A 12,768-nucleotide genomic window follows, 5' to 3' on the forward strand; every position below is an offset into this window, starting at 1 on the left:
CTGTTATTCTCACTACCTAACTTTTTCTCTTTTTACATACTTACCTTGATGACCAAACAGTGTGAATTTTTGGTCATACTTTTGGGGAATATATAATTTTTTTTTTTAAATTCAAACATATGTGCACATAAAGAATAGGACAAAACATCACTGTGACTCAAGGAAGCAGGGATGGTTTACATATTATAGTGATAGCAACCGTTCATATAATGGCAAACACACAGTATTTCCGATCCTTCGTGTCCGTGCTTAAGGAAAATATAATACATCAATCAACTCATTACAAGGATTTCTGTAGTGTTAAAAACCACTAATAAAAGTAGTGAACTTTTTTTCTTCCCAAAGTGAATATTTTTTTAATACAGGGGTTACATAAAGCACAGCTGACAACAAACTGACATATATTTTAATATATATACTTATAAACATGTAGGTTTAGTAAGTTTAGTAGCTTTAAATGTGTTACAGATCTCACTCATGGTTCATACAGCAACAGTAACAATAACATTCCCCAAGCTGAAGGGCTAAAATCACAGGACAGACCGCGCCCACGCTGGGCTCACAACAACAGCACATGTGCTTTTGTTTCAATAGGACGATACAGTAGAAAAAATAGACTAGAAGACATGAACCAGTGCTCCCCTCCCCACAAGAAAAGTAACAAAAAATAGGAGCAAAAGACTTCTTATTCCAATAGCACTGCATTGTATTGCCTTTATATTCTCTTACAAAGCAAATTCTTCATTTTGTTTCTTTTTTACCATTCCCTTCACCAAATTGTATCAATATGAACTTCTTTAGTTTCTTCCTATTTCTATTTTGTACATGCAGAACTAATTTGAACGCATGTAGTAACGCTGCTTTATTTCTCTCGGTAGTCAGACATTTTTAGCAAGTAAGAGATAAATTGCTCTTTAAACTGAAATTCAACTGCATGTTGTTTTCATAAGATTTAGTTTTGCGCAGTAGTTACGTTGATTGGATCGGTGATCTTGTTTGGACCTTTTGATTCTGAGACAGATGAGATGACAGATGAGTTCTGAACCCCAATAACTGGGAGTAACGTCCTGCTGTAAGATTTAAAACAAATGTACTGGAATCAAATAAGCACATTTCCTTACAGTAGAGCATGAAGAAATTACAGACAATTATGGAAAATTCAATACAGAAAGGGGGGTACAACCTGATGTATCATGGGTAAGAAATGTCCTTCTGGTAGCTCAAAAAAAGTTTGGTAAAATGGTGAGGAGGCAAAACAAAAAACAACACCTAAGCATTACCAAAACAGTTCATTTTGGTTATACTGAACCTTCTTTGGTGCCATATGGATGAGCTGTAACACATGGCACAACAGTCACAAAGTGTTTCAAAAGCAACGTAAAAATGGGCAAACTTGCTCTTTTTGAGTAGTTTTCAGTAACTCATGAAGATGCTAGAACAGAGTCTTCTTGTATGTTCATGATTAGTACTATGAATCACATAATTCAAGGCTTTGAGACAATTGCTGGCAAACCCAGGAATAATTGGACTACTGCCTCTTTTGTAACACAAAGACAGCCAAGATGGTTGGCTCACAAACTTTACATATGAACATATTACACTGATTATCAAACCATCTCAAATGTGTTATGGAAGCGATACTTTGTGAAGGGCAATAGAGTTGTGCTTAAGGACAAACAATAAAATGAAATACCAAAAACATTTTCTAGCCAAACAGTCTGACTTGAGTTATGAATCTTTATCTGGTTCTTCCCCAGCTTCCTCTGAGGTTCCAGTATTCTTCTGTGCTGATTTATTTTCACCTTGACCCGCAGTCTTCTGGTCATCAGCTGACTGAGTACTGGTGTTGAGGAAGGCTTGATACTGGTTCCAGAAGCCCCCTGAGCTCCTGGTGGCTGGAATGTTTAAGGACACAGAAGATGTAGACGAAGGAATCTGGTCGGAGGAGGAGCGACTGCTCCTGGCCGGTGGACGTGATGGTTTGGCTGCACCCCCATGGTGCTTCATGTGTCCCTGGGAAGGAACATGGATAACATAGCTCTCACTCCAGTGAACTGTTTGCTCTCTTACCCCCCTTTCAAAAACAAATACTGGCTGACTTAAAGGCAGTAAGTTGGGAATGACGTAGGAGATAAATGAAGAGAGGAGTAAGGGATAAAGTGAATAAGGAAGTTATGAAATGCCCAAGGAAGAAAGGAATAGATGAATAAATACAGACACAAGGAAAGGAAGTGGGGAAGGAAGTAAAGACAGGCACAAGGAACAACAAAAGTATGGAAGGCAGGACACAGTGAATGAAATATAAAGAAGGAAGACAGGACACAAGATATGACAGAAGTAAGTACACAAAGCTGAAGTAGTTTTAAACATTCCTCTTTCTACAACTGGCATGTGGTTTTTATTTGTGTTTATTGAGGGATCTGTGTAATTATGTGAGAATGCCTGTTGATGGAGCCATTGTCAAAGAAGAATTTCTGTCACCAATTGACACAGATAAGGTTTTTCTATTCTCAAAGAAAGAACACAATGGATTCAGAAAGACAGGAGAAAGAAAGCTAGGAAAGGAAGGCGGAAAGAAGGAGGCAACTTTTAGACAAATGTCTAAAGGAAAACATTCTGGAAATACAAGTATTTTCCATGCTTTCAATGCCTGAAGTTCACATAAAACAGATTTCATACTCTTCCTGGCTATAGATTTCTTGTAATTGAAAAACCTCTAGTATGACTAATAAATAACACCATTGTCAGGCAATATAAAGTAGAATCTATTAAGGATTTCAATTACCATAAGACCTGGGCCCTTTTAGTTTATGGTGTGCTACACTTTAGCAGGATCTTCCTCAAACTTCACAATAAAAATGTAGCTTACATTGACATTTTTACTTGAACTCATTTCTATTGCTGACTTATACAGATATAGAACTATTTTATGCTGAAAAACAGTTTCACAGTAATTACATCAAATTGTGTGTACAGATACACAATTTACACCAGAAAATATTTTTTTTACCTTTAATCCACTGCGACTGGCGTACTCTTTTCCACACTCAGCACAGCAGTAAGTTTTCTTTTCAGGACGGCACATTGGAGATGGGAGGGTTGGAGCAAGGCTAATGGGCAGTGAAGCTTCCAGAGCTTCGTTTGAAACCAGTCCACTCATTTTACTTGCATCCGCCTGGTCTTCCCTCCCATATGAACCAAAGAGAAAGCTTTGGCCTGTCTCTCTGACAGATGTGGCTTGCTTGTGCAATCCCTCCCTTACTTCAGCAAATATGGGGTCTGCATTCTCCACCACGGGTGTCATTTTGAGGTCTTTCTCAGGCACAGTTACTTGCTCTTGTTTTGGTGGTGCATTTGTAGGAGATCGGCCTTTGTTTTCCTCCATGGGTTCTGGTGATTGTGGCCTTGCGGCGTCTGAGTGCGATCCCAAAGCTGCCTTTGTGCCAGCATCACAAACATCTTCAGTTGACATAAGGTTAGAGGTTGAACTAGTGTAATCATAAGGAGCATCAGAAACGGGTGTGCTTTGTAAGTCCTCTGGGTTTGGTTTGGAATCAAGTAAAGCATCAATGTTAGGTGATTCTTTCATCTTTGTGGGGTCCATCATCATCGAAGGGGGTGACTCTGTAGTTTTGTTATCACTAAAGAGAAGTGGTGAGGGGTTAGATGTTGGAATGAACATGTCAATAGATTCCTGATGTTGGACTTTGTCATCTTCATTAGGAGGCAAAGCTGAGTCTGACTTTTGGGAGACCTTTAGTGGTGCACTGACACAAAGGACAGGAGGATCTTCAGAGCTGCATGGTGGGCTTTGTGTGTTAGAGTCCATAGCTGGGTCGGGGCTGAGGTCAGCCGGGGGGATTTGATTTGGGCTGGAGGGTGGGGAATTACCGATATTTTTCTCAGCTGGTTTTTTGCTTGAAGAGACAGGAGCTGAACCAAGAGTTTGAGTTTGGAACTGTGAGTTTGGTTCTGGGCTCTTTACGGGGCTGGCATGAGGAGGTGTTTTGCTTGAAGGGGGGACTTGATCAGTGGACTGGGAAAGACATTGTGGCAAGGATCTGGGATTAGATTCAGATGAGATCTTCTGTTCAGAATCCTCTGAGCCATCTGGGGGCAACTGTCCACCAAGGTGCATGCGTATGTGGTGCTGAAGAACAAGAGCATTGGTAAACTTACGCTGGCACAACGGGCAAGAGTTTTGGACATTGGGTGGCCGGGCATGATGAGTAGCAAGATGTGACCGCAGGCTGCCTTTGGTAGAGAAGGAGCGCCCACATATCTTACATGGAAACGGACGTTCTCCAAGGTGTGTGGCCTGGTGCAGCCGCAGTGCTCTAGGACAACTCAACACCCGAAGGCACACCCCACACTGATTGGTTGTCAAGTTATGGGTTGAACCAGCGGCATTTGGTGATGGTAGCACACCACCCGTCATGGTATTTCCTTCATTGCCACTCATTCTAAGAGCAACAACCATCTCACGGGTGAATTGGGAAACTGATGCGGTGATGTTTGATGATGGAGATGCAACTACATTGGTCATGGAGCTACCTGCATTTGTGAAGCGGGTGTTTGATGAACTCCCAGCAGATGAAGTGGTGGGGCTTGACAAAATCTCCAACATGGATGTTGGAGTAGAGGAGGAAAACCAGGGAGTGCAGGACAGTGACGGGGACTTCTCTAGCTTCTCGACTAGTCTCTGCAACTTAGAGGTTTCAGATGTGGGAGTAGCAGTTGCTATGGATGTGGGCAGAAAGGACTGAATGGTGGTAGTGGGTGAACTAGGATTTTTGGGAAGGGATGAAATAGGAAAAGAAAGCTGTGAATGACTGGAAGAGGCATGTGGTTGAGATCCTGCAATAGAAGGTAGCTGGGTGCGTAGTAAGCTCAGTGATGGATGGCTGTAGAGGGGTGAGTGGGCAGCTTGGGTAGATGAAGAAGTTGAAGCAGGGGAAAAAAGGAGCTTTGGTAGGTGAGCTAGTTGGGAATAAGCAGCAGGAGATAGTAGAGGTGCATAAGGTGGAGTGTTTTCATCAAAGCGCTGCTGTTTGACACCTTTGAATAACCCAGCTATGGTAGACGATGAAGACAGAGAAGGGTTTGAGAGAAGGGAGGTTGCCAAAGAAGAGGTGGAGGATGAAGAGGTTGGGATAGAGGAAGCACTAGCAGCAGCAGCAGCCCTATTAAGCTGCAGGAGAGAATGTGAAATCAAAGCTAGGTCCACACTAGGTGGTAGGGGCAAAGTGGATGGAGCTGACTCACCCGAGGTCCCCATAGAAATCCCACTACTGTTACCACTGATTGTCAAGTTGTCTCCACATGTTTCATCCTCCGCCCTACTTTTTCGCTTTTTTTGTGCTATATTCATCCCGCTGGTACTCCCAGAACTATCAGTGATTTGTCCAATATCTGATCCCCCACTGGCTCCTAAGGCTAACCCAAATAAAGATGGTGGCAGGAGTGAAAGTGAAAGCTCTGGATTTTGTTCGCGGTGACGAAGGAAGTGCACCTTCAGATTGCCTCGTGTTGTGAAACGACTGAAGCACACAGGACACTGATAGGGCCGTTCTCCTGTGTGTGAACGGAGATGTATCTGCAGAGCAGAATCACTGCTGAACACTTTTCCACAAAAGCGACATACATGCTGGAGACGGCTAGCAGTGTTGGCACTTGATGCGGATGAGTCGCTGCCGACAGAGGCAGCTTGCAACTGTGAGTTTGGGTTTATAGACTGAGGTGTGGTAAGGGATGAGCTTAAAAAGGACAAATCACTCTGCCCACCTGCTGATGTAGTATTGGAAGATTTCTCATGTAGGTAGCGATTGGGTAGCGCTAAGGATAGAGCTAAAGCATAGGTGGAAGAAGGCACAGAGACACCTGCAGAGGAAGTTGTGAATGAAGAAGAGCATTGGGAGGTTTCCCATGACTGACCAGTCTTTCCTGTTCCTTCAAACTGTGATTTATGAGGTTGTAAGATCTGAGACAGTGACGTGCTTGGCTGTGTGGTTTTGTTGGCTGTTTGAGAGGGGTGCAAGGAAGAGAAACATGATAAGAGAGGAGCCAAAGAAGTAGTGGGTTGCGGTGCTTCTGGCTGGGTTATGGAGCCGGATGTATTTTTGTTACCTTCCAGACAGAGTTGAGGCAAAGGGGGGAGGATATGCTGGGATGGTGTATCTATGGTGTAGGAGTCCCCACCCAGGCGTAACACCTGTCTACAGATCTCCTCAGTGATCTGCATCTGGTGGATCTGCCGTTGCTGCAGCACCCGGAGCTCCTCTAGGATCAGAGCGATGCTCAGTTGGGTCCTTACAGGTGTTGCTGAAGCAGATGTTAATCCAGGGCTTGGGGTGGGAGTTACAGGACTTGGAGGACCCTCAGGTACCCGACTGGGGCTTCCAGGGTGTGGTGGAGGGCCTAGTGAGGCTGAGGATGATGAGGAGGAAGAGGAAGTGGTGGTTGTGGCTGACAAGCCCAACTTGGGAGAGGCCATGTGTGCACTCTGGGAACAGTGGCCAAGTAGCACTAGAGAATCAGGATTCAGGCAGAGTCAAAGGAAAGGTAGATATTTGGTGATAGAAAGATCTGTATGGAAAGTAATAGGAAAAAGTGTTTGGTAAATCTTTGGATGGCTGTCCTGGCAAGGAGGGTGTTAATGGAGCCCGTGTGGATAGCAGGGGATCTGAAAGTCTTCAAAATATGCACAAAGAGCAAGGGGCAGATGGGAATTTTGAGAAGATGGGGAGCATAAGAGAGAATCCGTGATGATTGTAAAGGAAATTTACTTCACTGGCAGGTTGTGATCTGGAGAGGGTTAAAAAAAAATCTAAATTTAGGAAAGAGAAGCAAGTTTTAAGCAAAATACACATTTGTAATATATCGATAAGGTTTACCTTTTGGCTTTATTTCCACCAGTTTAAAATCTACCTTTATTTTTTGGTGTTTTGATTGTTTCATTTTCCCGATCATTTTTTTTTTCCTTTATCAAAGGCTGTCTCTTTACCCCCATCTACACTCACAAAAGCAAACATTATGCAGGCTGAGCACAAACCTGCACACAAAAAAACACAGCTGTGCCCTTCCATTAAGGAGCCTACTTTGTTTCCCGGGCAACGCAGAGAAAAACAACGGACTTTTATACCACTAGACATCCTGCCCCGTTAAAACATGAAGTTGTAATGCATTCTTTCATTCATCCCTGTCTCTTTCGCCTTCGGTTCTTCAAGAGCCCTGGTAGTCCAGTGCTGTGCTAAGGGTGAGGTCACGGCTGAATACTGAATGCATTCCTGATATTGTTCAGAGGCAAGCAGAGAAAGCAGGGTTGCATGCACTCTTTTAAGCTAATTAAAAGAGTATAGTTTAAGACGCAGTGTGGACTCCATCTTTGGAACTAAAGTGGTCAATCAGACACTGAAGTGAATGTATGTAAACATACATTTTAAATTGTGTATGTAAACAAAGCAGAATGGATAGTGAGCGAAACAGAACGAGGGAGGCATTGCTGAAATCATGTCAAAGTTAGTGACTTTCTGTGCTTGCGGTTAGGCTATAAACTTGACTGTTATATCTTACAACGTATTCAGGTTCCTTAAAACTTTTCGCACATTTTCACAGTGACGTTTTGCCCAAACATCTTTGCAAAATAGTTCAAGCTCAGTCAGACTGGATGAACATTGATTTCAGAACTTTGGGCTATTTCATACCTGGATATATTTCTAAACTATTTCATTGTGACTCTGGCAGTATTTTGGGGTCTTTTACAGTCTCTACAGGGTTTATTTTGCAGGATTGTGCAGTATTTAGCTCCACTCATCTTCCATTTAACTCTGATTGGTTCAGTGTTGGAGTACTCGAGACCATTTTTTAATGGTCTGGGTCTTGTCTCGGACTCGGGCGCTGAGGACTTGGGATTTTATTTCAAGACCAGTCAAGAGCGCAACTGTGGAAATATCACTAAACTTACAGCATACTGTCCAGTTTATTTGTTAACATCTTTGTTTTCACTGCATGCAAAACGCACCAATTAAAATCCAAGCAATAACGTGACTTACCAATTACGTGTTTCCGTTACTCCCCCCTCACTCCAACCTCTCCCACGGCGCTCTGAGACATGCGCAGTGGTTTTCTTTGAGTGACAGAAGATGTCTGTCTAATCATCAGTAATAGAATTGCGCTGCATAAATCATAAGAAATCCGATGGCGACAGCTAATTCAGCAGCAGCGCTTCGCTTTCACAGACGGTTTGGACTACGTCTTAACTTTTTTCGTCAAATGCCCCGGGCGTTATCTTTTTAGATAAGCAGAACAAAGAATTTGTTCTGCTTTTAATAGTCTTTTAATATTGGTTAAATTTATTTCAGCTCTAAGTATTTAATATCTAGGTGTTTTTATGGGAATGTGAATCTTCAGATCAATTTGATTAGCAATTTTGATCATATTTCACATTTTATTGTGTCATGTAGTGCGGGGCGCTGGTCTTGGTCTTGACTCGGTCTCGATACACTCTGGTCTTGGTCTTGGTCCAGGGTTAGGTGGTCTTGACTATATTCCTTATAACTGTAGAACAAAAACAATCCCACAGCATGATAATGTGCTAAAGGTGCTGGCTCCATTGGATTTTATTCACATCACACTTTTTAGATTATATTACTTTCCACAAAACAGTTATGCACTACTTTGTATAAATCTGTGACATAAAATCTCAATAGAATGCAAGGACGTTTGTGGTTGAAACATAACACATTGGGAATACCTTGTGTTAAATGAAGAAGGCAAACCACAGAGCCATTAATCACACTGAGATATATGACGATTTGAAGAAATTGGACTTAATGTTCGACCACATTGGTGGGATTGTAGTTAGGAGGAAAAGAAACCCATACTAGAGAGGTGGTTTCTCTGAACAAGTGTCCCTTTTGTCAAAACTCCTGGCTGGCCCTTCTCTTTCTGCACACACACAGATGCACTCACTTGTTCATCCACTGCTTTGCATTCAAAAAGAGAGTGAACTCCAGGTCCTTTGAGACGAGGGCTCTATGTCTCTCTTTGGTGAACCTTTATACACCAGAGCTCAACTTCATCCCTCTATGGCCTTGGTAAGGGATTACAATTATTAAAATCAAACTTCCTTGCAATGATGATCTTTTTGCGTGGAAGACTGATGTATTTGGCAAAAGCCGTATAAGAGCTGCAGCTTGTAGTGATGGGTCATAATCAAAAGCATTGAAATGAGAACAAATTCATAGGATTGTGTAAGTGTAAGGCTTCACATAAAACCATTAATGATTTGTTAACACGTGAAACATTCATATTTACCAAGTAAGGATAAAATATGAGGAAACAGATTACAATAAAGTCAGAGCCATGTGTCAAGAGCACTCAGCTCTCTGGACAGTCGTACTTCCTGTCCCTACAGCTTTGCAGATTCTCTAGTGTTCTTGCCATCACCATTTGGCCCCTTTCAAACTATCTCAAATCTTCATGCTTGCCCATTTTTCTTGTTTCTAAAACATCAACTTTGAGGACATAATGTTCACTTGCTGTCAAATGCATCCCACACACAAAGACAGGCCTGCTCTTTTTAAGGCCATTGAGCCACATCTGGCTTAGTTGGCCCCGCCTGGCTTGTCGTCAATGGAAAATCTGACACTTAAAATCCACAAACTGGTAATTTTGCAATTTGATTATGCTGCTTTTAATTTGAAGCTTTCATTTGTGTGTTTTGATGGCTACAATAGCAATTAGCTCAAGGACTTTGCAATGTATCACAATCGTAATAGTGCGTTATTCGTATTGTAAAGGACAATTTGGAATGCAATGTTTGTTGGTTGATATTTACAGTATGAATACACACTTTGCATACCTGCTGAATGGATTCACCATGCAGTAGAAACCCACACAGATGAAGACCAAATAATAATTTCACAGTCTTTCTTCCTTATATGGTACATCTCTTACTCCTAAAAATATATGTACTCAAGTGGGAGGTAGGCCTGTCGCGATATTGCATAATAAATTAATTGCAATAATTTCCTTTTGCATGAAATGTAAATTTCCATTTCATGCAAAAATCTGTAAGTCTTACTGAAAGTCTTCAGTCTAGTGGGGCAGCTGGTCTCAACAAGTTCCTTTTCTGAAGGACAATTTTGTTTACAGAGTCTTCGTCATTCATTTTGTTTATTTCTGTTATTTATTTATTTTGGATATTTAAAATGTCGTCAAGTTCCAGAATTAAATGTTCATTAAAATGTAAAGTTTATTGGTCTTTGAGAATGTTCTTGCGTTTTTATTCCATCACCATTATATTATTTGAAAATGGTCTCACGACAACAATATTATCGTTTATCGCAATAATTCTGGGGCAATTTATCATCCAGCAAAATTTGTTATTGTGACAGGCCTAGTCAAAGAGGAAGATGTTTTGTTTGTGGAGATAAACTTGAGTATTACTGCTTGAACGAACATGATCAGACTAAGTACTGTATCTAGTGACACATAAAAAGCTGAACTTGCTGTTTCTGTTCTGAACATGTTGTTTCTACTGACATGGACATTAGGAAAAAACTAATCACCCAATCCTGCAGTAACGTGGTAAGAAAGAGACAATCTGTGTTATCTACCTGTCAGGGATCTTAACGTTGTGTCTGGTTAGTGCCCATTTTGTGAAAAAGTTTCAGTGAAATCCAGTCAGGTCAGTGTGAAGTTCAAAATGGCGAATTAGGAGGTTCCTTTTAGTGCCCTCTCTAGCCCCACAAAAAACTGGGTTACATTTTTTTTTTTTGACCCAATATTTGGATTGAAGCTACCAAACCTTTCTCCTAACAACACAAACCCAGCATTCCTCTGAGGGCATTACCTTCAAATTCATCTTTTCCAATTGTAGTAAGGGTCGCACTCATTTAATTTAAAGTGCAATCAAAATTTCCGCGGTAATCTGTCTCCAATGGGATTCAAAGCAGGCCTCTTTGTGATCCGGAGCAGCTGAACTGGGGAGGAATGTGCAACAATGGCGTTAGGGGAGCACAGCTGAGTGCACATCACCCTCTCACACAGATCCTCCAACACATAATGCCGCTGACTGGAGGCACAATGCTCCCTTTTCTTACCCACAACCAGACTGTTTATCACGTGGGGTGAAGGTGAAAGGTAGCAGTGGAAAATGGACAACCAGAAAGAGGAGGCAAACTCCCCCCCCCCCAACATTTTAGTGCCTGGCGCCCTCCCCACCCTACCTTCTGTGGAAGCCCCACCTCCAGCCCCCCTCCAGTCCTTTCTGTCTCTCTGAAGGCTTGGGTGGAATAATAAAACGCACAACTGTTGTGATGTAAGGTTTGAATGAATCGCACACATGGGACGTGTTAAAAATGCGTTTTAGCGTGTCGCAGATAATCTTTCAGTTGCAGCGGGAAACTACAGTTAACAGCGAGACACATAGATGTAGTTTAGTTTATAATTTTTTTGGGGGGGGACCTTAAGTCTGCTTCCTATTCCAAGAAAAAGGTGAATAATGTACAAAAAAAGACATTACAATACACCACAGCTGCATGTCACGGTTATATTTATGAATTAATGCAGTCAACTTATATAATAGACGAGCTGTAAAAACATTTACAAGAGTAGATTTAATCGCATTTTAGGCACAAAAGGCTTCGGTAGTACTCGGTGCCTCTTTTTTCCGCTTCTACCCGGTGGTTGGGCGTTTTTTTTCTCCCCCTCCCCCCCTTTTTTTCGTGCCACCTACGTTTGGAAATCAGCGTCTATATAACACTGTGAAAGATGCGCGCTCCCGCTACTGTACGGCGACCTGTTGCACGCCAGGCGCGCTCCCCACATCATAGCAAGTTATGATTCATAAAATGTTATGACTCCTCCGGAAAAAAAAAAAAACAAAAAAAAACAACGTTGTCCCGGATGTGCATTCCCCCCGCTAACCGCTTGTCTCTGCCTCAATCCTCTTAAATATAACAGAAATATCACTTACCGTGTTGGAAGCGATGATTTTTTTATTGTTTGCTTTTTTTTCTTAAAGCCCCCTCTTTTTTGGCGCCGATGTTGTGGAATGACAGGAGCGGTGAGGAGCAGGAAGGGAGGGAGGGAAGAAACGCTCCGGAGCTCCGGGGTTTTGATCGGCTCCGTCTTTCAGCCGGGACACTTGCGCAGCATTTCCCTGTTCAGTCCCGGGGATGCGCAGTCGGACAGCTGCATTTTTTTTTTCTTTCCCTCCCTCCCTTCAATTATTTATGCCTGTCGTAAATTGCATTTAACTCTCAAAACAAAGGGGTATGTTCTGCCAGGATGTGTTTGCAGGATGGGGAATAACTGGGAGTGAACATTGAAGGGGGGGAGGATTGATTTGGTTGGCGCTGCTCTTCCTCCTCTCTTTGTATTTGTCGGGGGGCCTGTTCTTGTCCGGCCTGCCTGTCTGCATTTGCTGCGGTACTCTGTCTGTCTGTCTGTCTGTCTGCCTACCTGTCTGTCCGGTTATCCCGGCCTACTGTCTGGTATAATTAACGACCCTGTCTTCCATGCAGAGAAGCAGCTTACCAGCTCCACTAGCTCACAGTCGAAGTAAATAGTCAACATATTTTAAGCAAATTTGCTTTACAGACCTCCATTATCCTCTTCTGACTCACACACACAATTCACATGTTGCATATTTAATGTTTAGTCAACAATTTAAAGCCAAAGTGGGTTCAAACACATAGGCTCTCAATGTATTTTAATGGAATTTCAACTGATAGACCAAAACAAAACAGTGTGTTAATATCA

The 12,768-nt window shown here is 42.2% G+C and overlaps 1 protein-coding gene across 1 annotated transcript; it reads right to left on the reverse strand.

The window, feature by feature from the left end:
* Positions 1-172: 172 nt before the first annotated feature.
* sall2 (spalt-like transcription factor 2) lies at positions 173-12,351 on the reverse strand. Its single transcript, XM_032565650.1, has 3 exons — positions 11,981-12,351; positions 3,011-6,804; positions 173-2,013 (listed from the first exon to the last, which is right to left on the reverse strand). The coding sequence occupies exons 2-3, from the start codon at positions 6,491-6,493 to the stop codon at positions 1,729-1,731; spliced, it is 3,768 nt and encodes a 1,255-aa protein (XP_032421541.1). The 5' UTR covers positions 6,494-6,804; positions 11,981-12,351; the 3' UTR covers positions 173-1,728.
* Positions 12,352-12,768: the final 417 nt, after the last annotated feature.

Source organism: Xiphophorus hellerii, chromosome 6 (genome assembly GCF_003331165.1).
Source record: "Xiphophorus hellerii strain 12219 chromosome 6, Xiphophorus_hellerii-4.1, whole genome shotgun sequence".
In the NCBI taxonomy this organism is placed as follows: domain Eukaryota; kingdom Metazoa; phylum Chordata; class Actinopteri; order Cyprinodontiformes; family Poeciliidae; genus Xiphophorus; species Xiphophorus hellerii.